The 14,845-nt window shown below is 38.6% G+C and overlaps 1 protein-coding gene across 3 annotated transcripts in view; it reads right to left on the reverse strand.

Annotated features, from left to right (window-relative positions):
* GALNTL6 (polypeptide N-acetylgalactosaminyltransferase like 6) overlaps positions 1-14,845 on the reverse strand; it is a 440,839-nt gene that overhangs the window by 55,135 nt on the left and 370,859 nt on the right. For all 3 annotated transcript variants that reach the window (XM_068137080.1, XM_068137081.1, XM_068137082.1), the window contains exon 7: positions 2,165-2,282. In XM_068137080.1, the coding sequence (XP_067993181.1) occupies positions 2,165-2,282 (118 nt within the window). The remainder of the gene's footprint in view (positions 1-2,164; positions 2,283-14,845) is intronic.

The raw sequence follows: 14,845 nt of genomic DNA on the forward strand, positions 1-14,845 counted from the left end.
GCGGTGGTTGATGAAAAGGTCCGAGGTGTCTCCGTGTGTTCTCTCTGTGCTGGCCCAGCACCCAACAGTATTTCATCTTTTGTACAAATGAATCTCAAAGTTAAACCCAAGATATACAAAGAACGTAACAGGAACATTGTGTCTGCCTTTCAGACTAAAGGTTGGTCTGATAAAGCTCTCTAAATACAAACTTCCAACAACTACAGAATCACAGAATCAGAGAATCACCAAGGTTGGAAGAGACCTCAAAGATCACCAAGTCCAAGCTGTCACCACAGACCTCATGACTAAACCATGGCACCAAGTGCCACGTCCAATCCCCTCTTGAACCCCTCCCAAACTGCTTGTTTTTGCAGCTTCTTAACGAATGCCAGACATTTTACAAAAATATCTAAGAATCAGTTGAATCAAAGAAGAAGTGTGTCAGAATAGTTAACTACCTGTTGACTGGAGAATTTGAGCTAAGATACTCTAAGAAAAGGTAAACTGTTGTTCCAGACCTACTCATGCAGCCAAGGAAACTGAACCATCTGGTAGTTTGACCAACCGTGTGAATAACAGAGAGATGGCAAGTCCACCACCTTCCCAAGTTTTGTGAATAAAGCTGGTAAATTAAACTATATGGCAAACTTGTCCATCTTTCAGTAATTTTCAGATGAGTGAATCTATAGCTACACTTGAAGCAGAAACCTCTCCCAGGCTGATATTGGTGATTCTGATAATAATAAGCCTCAGTCTTTTGTGTTTCTCTCTTCCACCTCCACAATTTTTCTCCCATTTTTTGCCATTCTAAACCAAACAACAGTCTTCTTTTTAAAACTTACATGTCTTAAATTCTTCCAATAGGAAGTTGTTCCTATTCGGCAATACTTTCTAAAGAGTATTTTAATTATTTTAACACTAGTAAGAAAGGACAGGGACCCTAAGGTCAGCGTAGCATTAACGAAGACATGACCAAAATGTGACTCACTATGACACAGTTGCCTCCAAAAAAAAATCCTAACACTTGAGCAAAGCACACTGGGACAATCTAATATCTCAATTTCCAGTGCTGTTACCATGGTTTCTATACAAGGACTGGCGAGCATCGCAAGTGTATCCTTTGTGATGATGATTAAAAGGGGTATTTGAAATAGAATAATAAAATCATGGGTGACCTGTCAGAAACCATTGTGACACCCACTATTGACTACTTACATGTGCCTCTGAAACAACCTAAATGGACAGAAGGTAAATCAATATATTCTAAATACACTGTCTAGCTATTAGATTTCCCCTGCCTTATTTTATTTTGCTGGAGTATAAAAATGATTTGGAGAAACACAAGAATAGCACAGTTCATACAAACCATTTTGCTGGTTTTGGTAACTCTGGTAAAGACAGCCTGGCAGACCAGTGCTGCACCATGCTGTATGTTTCATTCAACAGAATGGCCTCAGCTCTCTTGCTTTAATCACTGTTGAAACTTAGATTCAGAAAGATATATATTAGTCATGGCTGACATTCTGAATTTATTTGCTAGGCTTTACACTGTCACGGTTTGGAAGTAGGTTGGAAAGATCCTGAAGCTAAATTCTAATTTCAGTTCCAAGCTTTATCCAAATATGCTTGAATCAATTAATTTATGTCATTAAATCCTATCAAGTCACTGAAAATCTTTGCATGTAGAGGACAGGAGGCAAAGTTCTTATGTCTTTGGGTGTAGTGGAAGTCAATAAACTCAGTTTTCAAATTAAACACGTTAGCCCCCATCACACTAATGCAAATACTTATTTTGCATGTGGGAAGTAACAGGATTTTCAACTCAACATGTAAAAGCCAAGTAACTGTCCACACAGAGGATATGAATATACACCATGGCTGGTTGTACATAATCCAAGCACTTCAAAACTCCCCATATATTTTGTGATTACAACAATTCAGATGCAATTAAACTATCATCTGATTTTGAAAAGCTGGCCTATAGGTAACAGCTTATAGCAGCTGAGCAGATCTAGTGATTCACTGCTACTGAAAGGCATAATTATATGTGAAATTAGTGGAATTCCTAAGAAAAAGTAGTATTGTACTAAATTAATTTTAGCTAAAAGACAAAAGCTAGTATGAATGCAACCATCATGGTCACACATAATGAAGTACCATATAAGGTGACTTGATGACTTACCTTAAAAGAGATTTCATACTGCTCTCCTCCCCAGATTTCTAATCCTGGATCATAGCCTCCCAGCTCCCAAAACCATTTCCGGTTAACAGCAAATAGACCTCCAGCCATTACAGGAGACCTGAAGGACGAGTAAAACAATACAAAGAATAATGAAGATGCTTGGACCATGTGTGTGTGCCTCTGTGCGAATGTGGATGATCAGGCTTCCACAACTACAAAGCTATGGAAGGTGTAGACAAAGGGTACTGTAATAAACAACATTTACCTTTATTCACCCCAAAATGGACTCTAGATGAGAAAAAGGCAATGTGATAGACATGTTGATAGATAGAGAGCATGCTATATAGCCATGCACAAGCTCCTTTTTTTGTTCTTTTTATCTTTATTTTTTTCCACCAAATTCTATTCATTAATAACAACCCCACATAACAGTAAAAGACAGGGGCTCTGGAAACCTGCCAAAGTACATTACGTAGTATCAGTACTCTATGTGAAGTAACTCGCATTTGAAACTTAGCAAAACTCAGTCTCACAGGCGCTGGCTAGAAGGCAGAAGGTGAAAGTGGACGGCTACAGAGCAGCTGTTGGAAGTTTAACATCTGCTTTTCTACAGCAGCATTTAAAACTACTAAACTCAGTCTCACAGTGGTAATTTAACTCATAGGCAAATAGTTTGCAGTGTTTCCCTTGTTTCCATTTATTGCATAATTAAACATGTGGAATTTACTTGAATTAACTCAGTTTTTTCCACAGATAATACAAAAAAATCTTGGATATTTAAACTTTGTTAGAGAATATTCAGGAAAAGTGCATTTAAAATTTATGAACAGGAATTTTGTACTATAAACTTAGCAGGATTTTTTTCCACTACCAAGAAGACCACCTATCTAATGCAGTAAATACATTGACAGTTCTCAGGATCAGTTGCTCAGTGATTCCTTGAGGTCATGATGGAAATGGGATACAAAGGGATCTACATTGAACAGGAAGGAGACAACAGGCTGAAGGAAGTCCATTCCAGCTCTTCAATTCAATCCGTGCAAGTCAATACTTGCCTTAGGAGTTTTAGAGCACAAAGCTAGAAGAAACACATTCCTGTGAGTGGCTGGTGGACAAGAGAACAGATACATAATGTGAGAGACCTGGATGCCTTCCAGGCAGTGCTTCCTTATTGGGGAATAGTCATGAAACTGGATCCCAGGACATGTGACTTGTAACACTGTAGCCCATGAGGGAAATTTCTCCTATCTAAGGACATTTTTTGTATTGAATTGCTACTCAGTGGTTTGTTTGGAGCTTTGGAAGCAGATGGTAATATCCCTGAAGAACCAACTGGAGAATGAAATCTTCTCCCTTTGCCACTGATCTAGGAACAAAGTGAGGACTGGCAGGTATCACAGAAACCCATGCATAAGTTAGAAATCTACTAAGGAGGACATACAATTAATGGAACAACATTCTGGCATATTTTCTCTTTCTATATTGCTATCTTTTATCCAAGTCAGTGGAGAACATAAAGTTGAAGTTAGACAGCTGAGTGGCCTTTGCCACCATTAGGATGCTAGTGAATACTCACACATGAAGGTTAGAAAATGATCCTCTCATCTGCATTTATGGTAACAAAACCCATTACAGATATTTTACCTTTTAATTCCATAAGATTGTTGAAAAATAGAAATATTTTATACTCTATCTTATATTAAACTACCTTTATTATGACTAGGGAGTTCTGATTTTAACAGGCTAATTCTATTTTCCTTTAGTGATTATGTTTTTGACAGCATATAGATGCTTTGTAAAACAAAGCTGCAAAATTCTAACTGCCAAAGCTATGCACTGTAACAAACATTAAATGCTAATACTTTTATACCTCAAATATTGACTGTTCTTCTGACATGAATAAATTCAATGGAGATTTTATGAGAAACCTTCCCTTGAGGATTCTGACTACTACAATACATTTTCAATTCCTACCAAAGTAAATCTAATTGAAACATGTTTCATGTTCTAAATAATCAAAACATAATGTCCTTTTATAAAGATGGACTTGCATGGAGAATGCTTATAACTAAATTGTTAATGGCAGAAGAAATGAAGTCCCAGAATTCACTGGGGAAATGCAGGATTTCTCTGATCCTCTGAGGTATGATATCTATTATGAGCATTTCAGTTGACACAGTGAATGTATGAAAAAGACAGTTCCTGCAGGTGAATCAGATAGAAGATGAAATATCAGATTTCAAATTGCAAAATAACTGGCATATACACTTACAAATTATACTTTACAACCATGGATTTTCCAGAGAGAATACCGTGTAAAGAAACCCCTTGTTACTTACATGACAAAGTTCGGAACACATATTACAATGAGCAAAACTACCACACAATGTCTGGAATAGCAGCCAACTAATCTGTCTTATACTTAAAAAAAAAAAGTAAAACCAGCAATTGCATGCAATGTTACTCCATTCAGTCTTATTCCACACCTTCTGACATTTGCTGTTTTGCAGGAAGAGCAATGGAGAAGACGAACACAACAGCTTTTTGGTTTTCACTGGAGTGGAATGAGCATTAAGCTGACCACTTGGCACAGGATATGTATTGCACTTCATGCCACAAGCTGTTGCTAAACAGAAATTAAATTGTCTCCAAATTACAAAGACAAGAATTCGGTCCTACAATTACAACTGATATGAAAAGTCCTTTTGTATTCAATAGGATCACTCACACAGAAAAGAACTATACTGAGCCCAAAGGAGAAGAATTTATCTCTTGTTTCATGGCTTCTGTCTAGAAATGTCAAATACAAAGCTATGTTTGTATTAGTAATTTTTCAATGAAATGTCCTATTTGACACTTAAACAATCAGCCTTGAGGTACTGCAGCATAATATTATGTAAGTAGTTAACAGCAGGAGGCTGAAAAATACTGATATTAAAAAACTTATAAGGACAAAGACAACAAAACATCAGCAAAGCTGAAAGGCTAAGGTTGCTAAACTTAAAAATAGTTACAAAAACCTTTCACATGAGATGTACTGCAGAGATTCACTGCCTACATTTAAAAGAATAACATTGCCAGTAAAAGCCAGCTGATTCAAAAATGACCCAAGTGGTCACATATTCCTGTGCTGAGACAGAAAAAGAATTTGATTTAGTGAGATTACAAAAAAAAAAACAACCAGCCCCAACACAAGCCAGAGAAGAAGGAAAAAAGATCATCTATAAATTTTCAAAGTAACAGAAAGAATAACATGAACTTAAAAGGAACATAAAGTTACCTGCATTAGAAATTAATGTGGTGTATTGCAAACAAATGAGCTGTATAGCAAGGTTTGGAATCATTACATCGCAAGACTGATTATATACACTGGACACAAAGAATTTGTTAAGAAGTGAAAAGGAAAGAGGAGCTTTGATAACATGCAGAAAGGCACTTAGGATAGCACCTGTGCTAGGTGGCTTGTGTAGTAGCTATGCTGACATTTAGAATAGAATTAACCAGGTTGGAAAAGATCTTCGAGATCATCGAGTCCAGACTGGGAGATGTCCAGTGACACACCTATTTAGTGTCATGTGTCAGTAAGTGGATGTAGGTTTGTGTGATCTATTATTCAACATAAAGAAAATACTACACTGTGCATTGATCATTGCTGAATTGAGATGCTGCTGCAGCGTACTGGGGCACTTTGGAAAGGACTGATAGGGATCACCTGCTTAGAACAGCTGAAATGTGGTCATTATAATTGTATCCAGTGAATGGCATATTGCACTATGCATCTCTTTGTATAATCCAGCCTGATTAAAGGCTTTCTGCTGAGCTGCTGAACAGAAACAGATGAATGCTGAAAAGATGGGTCCATCTCATGCAGAATATGTTAGACAAACTGACCTTCAGTGCCAAACCAACTGGCACATAGTACAAAAAACTGAAGCAAATGTCAGCCTGCGTTGGGAGTCAGTGCTGGGTCCTGCTGACCTTATAGTCATGGATATGACAGATGAGGAGGAAGGGGCCCATGCTGCTGCTGTCCCAGAAATGACTGGTGACCTACTGAGCACAGCTTTGAGCTGTGCTTGTGCCCTTTTTATAGTGAATTTCACTGTCTTGTTAATCAAGGCGAGTACCCCTCCATCTTAGTGATACCACACACAAAGACACCCTAGAAGAGTGAATAAATTGAAATACCTTGTTTCAGTGGTTACATCTCCTGGTACTCCCTGCAGTGATTCCTGATACTGCACCAAAGCTTCTTAAAGCAAGTAGCAGAAGCTGACACTAATCCTAGATAATAAAAGGCTTTAATAAAACTAAAAGTTAAAATCTACGTATGTGTAATGCAAGATGCAGACCTCATCACTCACATGAAATGAATGCAGAAACAAAAGAAACTGCTATTAAGACAAGTTGATCAAATGCAAGGAAGTGGTATAGACCAATAAAATAAATGACCAAATACAAACTTAAAGGTTGCTCCAGCTAAACTGAGGGACAGATTCTATACTGTCCATAGGAAAAGATGTTGATGTAAGCTGGAATGAATATGGATCAGACTTAGTGAATTTTTGAAGAAGTAAAATAAAAAGCAGAGTCTTATATTCTTAACTTTTTAACCAACTGTATTTTAAAATGTAATTTTACATGTGTTGACTGTTGCACATTTACTGTTTAGGAGGAGACTTGATGGGGTGCTTGGTTGCATGGTTTAGTTGATTAGATGGTGTTGGATCATGGGTTGGATGCGATGATCTTGAAGGTCTCATCCAACCTATTCTATTCTATTCTATTCTATTCTATTCTATTCTATTCTATTCTATTCTATTCTATTCTATTCTATTCTATTCTATTCCATTCCATTCCATTCCATTCCATTCCATTCCATTCCATTCCATTCCAATAAGGCCCTGTTCTGCTTTATCTTTGATCTATTCTAACACCACAAATAATCCCCATGTTTATAAAATAATCAAAATTAAAAAAGTGAAACCTTTATCTGTGACATTAGCCTACAGGCTTTAATTTTTCTTCCCCTCAAGAACAAGTGTCCAGTCTTCTAAACAACTTTTACCATTGATGTATTTGTGCCCCAATAATGACACAGATTTTGCAAACCACTGCATTCCTGATGTTCACAGCATTACCTTAAGAGTGTCTAGAAGCAGCATCTGAAAATATATGACAGACTAACTATGTAAAGAAAAGATCTGTTTTAAAGTTAACTTGCTCCCCATAAAAACTGTCACCACTTCAGTTCGTTCACTGTGAATTCAGAGCTGTCACAACAGTACAGCCATACTACATGCTACCTTGTGCAAAGTTGAATTTGTAGAGCTGTATCCTACTGCACAGACTCCTCCTATCTATCATCACCTGGTTTCACTAATTTGCATTTTTTTATTAAATTGTTGTATAACTTTATTGTCACTCTTAGTTAGTGTATTCTTAGGTTAATTTTCCTTCACTGTCTCTTTCTGATGAGTTGTTTGCAAAATTAATCACACATTGGTAGATTTAATGCAGATGCACATTGTCTCCATCTTACCTACAATAAATATCTACATACATTCATGCATGTTTCATACATTTCTACTGACTGGCACCCAGTCAACTATTTTAGAAGTGATAACCAAATTATGAGATATCTGTCCTTTAAGAGGCCCTGGACTCAAATGTCATTAATTTCTTTAGGTGCTAAATATTCTCCTGATGTTTTTTAACAAAACAATCTCTAAAATGTTCAGTCTAAACAAGGCACAAAATAACTAACAATGATAAATACTTTGCTTTTTGAGCAGTTCCATTCAAATTGAGTTCATGTTGACAACATAATCATTCCTTTTTCCAGGGCACAATTGTGTTCAGACAAAGCAGAATTCCATTATGCTTTGACTTACAGTAACATCTTCCTTGGACAACTCAAACTTGAGAAATGCTAATGGGGCACAAGGCTGCGTATGTACCTAACAGTACCCACTAGTGATAACAGCTGCTTGTGTCAGGTTGTGACAAAGTCACGCAAGCTTTTCCTGACTCTGCAACTTCCCAGCATAGAATGCACTATTATGCAGGACAGAGATCAGGATTAATCTAGCCTGACTTGCAGTTTTGTAGCCTGCATCTCCCCATAATCAACAGTCTCTCTACTGAAATCGCAACAAGGCCTCACTTGGATGCCAAATGTGACAGGTTTCTCATGATGGACAGTCATTAAACTCTGCATTCTTATGCAGTGCCTGTTGGTGATTGTGAAAGTGCTAGACAATAATCAATTTGTTTCACTACATGAAAATGGTGCAAATGCCTTTATACCCATCTCTGTCCCTTGAAGCTTAGAAGTAAACATTGTTTTGGTATTTAAGCAAATATTTTTACAGGCAGGAGAAAGACAGAAAAAGGTATCAGACTTAATTTTTATATAACCTATCAGTTCAAATAATACTAAAAATATATCGGCATGCTGAAACACGTAGCAACCAAGTTATGCTACTTAAAGTTAATTCAAAAGTGCCTATATAACTACAGTTATTTTTTAAAATTAGACTTAAAAAAAAAAAATATATAAAACCCCATTCTTCCCCAATGGACAGCCAGAAAGTCAGCTGCAGAGTCAGCTACAAAGAAAGCTCTAAAAACATTCCAGGCTCAGTTTATAAAGTTTGCCCTATGATTTCATCACATGACTTCTTTGTGTATTTTGCATATTTTTCTTAACATATTGCTAAACTTCACTGAAAAAATGGTAATGTAAAAGAGCAATGAGCTCTTATGTGGGTAATGACACCGAGATCCATTTAGCTTTCCCTCCCATATTTAGAAAATTAATGAAGCTGTAGAAAAGATGAGTGAGATGGGTAGAAGTGGAAGACTCCAAAGAGGCATCTTCCCTTTCTCTTGATCACCTCTCATAATCCAAGGGAAATCTATCTGAATCATTACTAGAGAAGATTTACAGGACTCAAAAGCAAAAAGAAAATGAACACTTCTAGGTGAAGCTGTTCAGAAGGACAAAAATGAGAAGCAAAACAAGAGCTGGAATATCACACTGCAAGTTATAGTAAAGAGATGAGTCCAATACACAAGCAGTCTTATGAGACTGAGACCTGAGTCTCACCTCTTTAGATTGTCCATCCTGGTTGCACAGTAACTTCCTCACCACCTTCCATGCATTAATTTAAAGAATAATTAATTAATTTAATGAAAAACAGTTCATTAAATCACATCACTACCTTCAAGGATATTCTCATGGGGGACAGCAGCTGAACAGAATTACTATCCAATTACAATGTTATCTTCCCCTCTTTAGATGCAGAGGTGTAAACCAGAGAACTACCTGCTTTTTCCAGCACATACTTTTGTTTTATTTACTTAAACTCATCATAGCATCATAAGTAAAGTTTGAACTCAAGGAGAAATTTTAAAATTTCATTAAAGATGATAAACAATTTCTTTTAAAACAAAGTCACTGGCCCAAACATAAATTCTTATTTCTAAAATAATCCTTCAGTTCAGACCTTCTACTCCCAAGAAGGCTTCCTAGATAAACCATGATAACAGATCTGACCAGTTAGCAATATGCTATTAAAAGTTACAGGTGATTCTGATTAAGTTATCCGGATTACTATAACTATGACGCTGATTTCTATAACTCTAAATTATATGTAGTTACTCCAGATTAAAGCAGATCACAGACCAGAAAAATAACTTTGTACATAATGTGTAAAAGTGACTTCACAATAGGGGATTACAAACAGCTTCAGGAACATCTTGTTTTGCACTGCTTACAGCACCCAGCCCAACCTCAGAAGCAGACCAAGACAGATGACCTGCCGAGTACTCACTGCAGCGTTCACCCTGCTGGACCAGTGGGGCTGTGTCCATCAGGCCTGCCTTGTCTCCTTGCCCATATGCACTCCCTGGGGGCTGGTAAAATAGTTGCTTGGGTGTTTTTTATGGATGCCAGGTGAGGAAAAGAGGTCATTCAGATACCTATACTACATGCTACTATACAGCACCAGACACATACTTGCAACATCTGGAAAACTTTTGAAAAAGGCAAAAAACGTGGTTGAATTGTGATCACCACCACAGGCAAAAGTCCACACACAAAACACCCCCAAAACAGAATCCATTTTTTTTCCTGACTCTCCAGCAGTATTTCAGTCTGAAGCATTATTTCTGTAACACTTGAATGATTTACGTGGGCAAACGTGAAGAGTGACTATTAAAGCACAGCAAGGAAATGGCAACAGGACTTTCAGTGGGTTTTCTCTTTTGCTCATGTCACTGTTTTCATGCCACATCAGACTGAATAGTTAGTGAAGGCCATTTCCAGAACATTTCTGAGCTGCAAAGATTTTAAATAACTGTAAGTAGAGTTACAATAACCTGCTACTGATTTTTCAGCAAAGCCTTTCAAAACAGTGCTACCTAGCACAATGATGGAATTGAATTTTCCTCAGAGTCCCACAAACTACTCCTAGTAACTCTGATTCAAGCAGACAGAGCCCTCACACTAGGCTAAATGGATGAGACACACAGTTAATGATACGGTCTGTGATCTGCGACAGAGCTGAGATGCAGATGAATATTAATCCTTTGATCAGTTCTTCAGTAGTACTGTCAGCAGCTGCCCCCGCTTCACCCTTATGTACATACACTGCTTCAAACTCTGGCAGGAGAGGGAGTCAAAAGGTAATTTTAATATTTCATTTATATCTGTCTTTGGGGATTAATGCAGAAGCCTGAAATGATTCCATACTGACAGGCAGGAAGACTGGAGCCTGTGTAGCCATGCCATTGCTACAAAAAGCAGGTCATCCATTTGCCGGAGGTGAACCATTTCAAGAATGTTATCATTAAGTTATGAGAAGGCAAAAAAGATGATGCCTGAAGGTGTAAATAGGCAGTCAATGGTATTCTGGGATGCTGGAAATGCACTCTGTCCTAGTTTTGTCTGGAATAAATTTAATTTTCTTCCCAGTGGCTGGTTTAGTGCTGTCTTTTGGATTTGGGATGAAAATAATGTTGATAACACACTGATGCTTCCGTTGGTGCTAAGCTGTGCTTATCCTAAGTCAAGGACTTTTCACCTTCTCATATGGCTCTGCCAGCAGAGGCTGGGAATGCACAAGGAGCTGGGAGGGAACACAACAAGGACAGTCAACCCAAATGAGCCAAAGGGATATTCCATACCTTATGGCATGCCATGCCCTGTTTATCAACAGGGGAAATTGGCCTGGGGACACCATGGCTCAAGGATTGGCTGGGCATAGATAAGCAGGCTGCCAGCAATTGCATTGTGCATCACATTTTTGGTATATTCTATTTTTGCTGTTGTTCCCTTTCTGTTCTATTAAACTATCTTAATCCATGAGTTGTTTTTGTTTCGTTTGTTTTTCCCTTCCCCAGTTCTTTTCCCCATCCAGTTATGGGGAAGGACTGAGTGAGTGGCTCTGTGGTGCTTAACTGCTGGCTAGAGTAATACCATGACAAGTGCATCATTGCTCTACAATTAAAGCTCTACAAATTGCTATATTGCTCTGTTTTGGTAGGTAACGGAGAGGCTGGAACTAACTACAATGAAATTAGATTTCTCCTTGTCTGCAGCAGAGTCACAATATTTTCTTGTCAAAACTGTGAAACAGTGAAAGCAGTTTTTCAAAAATGACACTGACAAACAGTGCCACAGGAAAACTCTGGAAAGCCCTTCACAATGAAGGATGAAGGAGCTGAAAATTGACGATGTTGAGCACTCCATTGTGCCGTGACAGCACCTGCTTTTAATTTGATGTTATTGTAAAGACAGGCAGGCAGGCAGCTCAGGGAAATGAACCTTTCTGGTTTATCATCATTGTAAATCACATTAAAAAAAATTAATCCATTTGGTAATAGAGGTGACAGTGGAAAAGTAAATGATTGTAGTTATTGTTAGAGTAACCAAACAGCACTTCATGAAAGCCAGGAGCTGCTTCCATTAGCAAAGGGTAAGGATTTATGAGTTGATATTGAGAGGTATTGTTTCAGAGGCTTGTGGTAATCTGTGTGGTTTGTTCTTGAAAAAGAACAAAAGATTTCTAAGGAAAGGCTTTACCTGGAGAGGGTCAGAAGAGGAAAATACATCTGAGATTGTGAAGTAGGGAAACCCTCAATGAGCCTAAAATGCAATGGCCTTTGAACACCTACAGGGTGAGAGAGTTGGGGTTGTACAGCCTGGAGAACTGAAGGGTCCAGGGAGACCTTATAGCAGCCTTCCAGAGGGTCTGCAAGAAAGCTGGAGCAGGACTGTTTACAAGGGCATGTAGCAATAGGACAAGTGCCAATGGTTTTAATCTACTGAAGGGTAGATTTAGGTTGGACATTAGGAAAAGGTTCTTTACTATTAGGGTGGTGGAACAGTGGAAAAGGCTGTCTAGGGAGGTCCCATCCCTGGAGACATGGAAGACCAGACCTGATGGGGCTTTGAGCACTTGATCTAGTTGGGGATGTCTCTGCTTACTGCAGCTGAGATGAAAATTGTCTCTCCCAGTTGAAATATCACAGTTTTCTTTTATTCTAAATATAAGTGCATATTTACACAAATGCCATGAATATACTTACAATACTATTTACTGATAAATGGTCACACCTACAGGTGTAGCACTAGAAATCTGTATGGCTGAATACATGATTCTGCTTCCAGATCTGTAACAGCTGCAGCTGGGTCTATAGATGGTTTAAGTGTACAAAGAATACATTGCCAATGAAATTATGCTGTTGTACATGAACACTGGACCTGACCTTGAAAGCAAATAAGGATAATGAATTTACTGCAGAGTTCTGCTAATTTGTACAGGCTGTAGTGCAAGCTGTTCTTCACTGCCACACTGGTCTCAGAGCTGGAAACTCCAAGGGTAACTTCTAAACACAAAGAGGAGTACCCCCATCTAGTGAGACAGCCAACCTCCCTGACTCTAGGAGTTGCACACTAAAATTTTCATATAGCTGGAAGGTATAACATATATTTCTGACAACAGCAAACTGGAAGGGACCTCTGGGAGTAGTTCAAAGAGTGTAATGGCAGTTCCCCAGAATTAAAGCTGCCTTGTGGGTTTAGGGCTGGACTAAGTACACCGCTGTTTTCTCAGTGACTTTCTGATAGAAACTGCAGCTACCTTGCAGGCTTTGTCCCTCCCAGATCCAGCAGCTCACATTGCACAGCTACCCTTGTGGCAGCATTATCCCACTGCCTGCCACGTGACAGTGCAAGGATCAGGAGGGGTCGCCCCAACCTATACAAATCTATAATGAAAATACCACAAGAAAAAAATTGAGAACTGAAAACAATAACACATAAAGCACTGCAACTGCATTAACTGAAACCCCAAGACTGCTGTCTGTGCTTGCTTGCAGGAAATACTATTTGTTGGCAGTTACCTTGACTAACAGTGTATGGATATAAGAAATGTTATGGTTATTTTAAGAAACATCTGAAGAGTTGGAAAAATTTGGGGCAATCAGTCATCTCTGAACCCTTTCCAAAAGAAAATATGCTAGTCAAAGCACTCCCATTTCAGAATTAAATTAGAAACAACACAAAAGCAGTATCAAATCCTGAAGTGGCAGGAAGATAAGCCAGACAATAAGGACTCTTGCCACTGACCTATAAAGGCTTTATTGTTAAGAGCTGACAAAGACACCCCCCAAATGCACCAAAAACCAGCACACACACCCCCCCAACAACAGAGAAAGCAAATCCTTAATACAAATAATCAAAATAATCTATGTTAGAAGTGGTAGCTACCAACCCCACTGAAACTGTAGTTTTACCTGATCTCCTCCATCACGGTCACATTCATCACCATGAACAAATGGGATTTATATTGTCCAGATGGTTACTGACAGATAGTCTCATTAAGTAGATGATATTCACTGGCCAGAATCGGTGCTACTGCTATCATCTTACAGACTACACAAAGATTGCTCAGTACTTCTGATCCAATGTGTTTCTTAGTTTCTCATGGAAATACTTCAAATGCAGACTCAAGGAGTATTGTCAGCAGCTGCTTTAAGGCCATGAGTCTACATTTTGAGGTGTTTCCACTTTTTCAACTTTTTTTGTCCTTCAAAGAGGAATCTGTCCTTGGAAATGTGAACTGGAACTCAGTAAAAGATCAAGGTGCTGCTGTAACCCAAGGTCAAGTGTCAGCGTACAGACGGTCTTCACAACTCCAATCATCTGCTTTCCCCAAACAGTCAAATGCTCCATGTCCCATGACCTTCTCACCATGGGACATCACTATAGCCCTGCAGGCACTTACATCAACTGCTCAATAATCTACTCTTAATCATTGAGACTATCATCTGTTATTGAGTGACAATTACCAGGGTCAGCATGCAAGCTTTTGAAGGATACAAGTCCTCTGATGAGAGGATTGCTTGTGTCTACATTGCCACTGCCATCTTTCTTTTTGATCTCTTGAACCAGTCCTTCTACTACTTGCTCTGAATCCACCCTAGCTCCTTCCCAAACTCCCCCTGAAAGCTCTGTCACCTCCCTTGGAATGCTTCTTTCTGCAGGTGGTGCAAGACTGACAACATCGGTCTTAATGCCAGGTTTCACTCCCTACACCTAGGGCAGTCCTTCCTTTACATTACTAAGTAATAAATTTTCAAACAATTCATCTCCAACTGGCAGCCCATAGG

The sequence above is a fragment of the Melanerpes formicivorus genome, unplaced genomic scaffold (genome assembly GCF_026170545.1).
Source record: "Melanerpes formicivorus ecotype bairdi unplaced genomic scaffold, bMelFor1.0.p_v2 SCAF_4, whole genome shotgun sequence".
Lineage (NCBI taxonomy): Eukaryota > Metazoa > Chordata > Aves > Piciformes > Picidae > Melanerpes > Melanerpes formicivorus.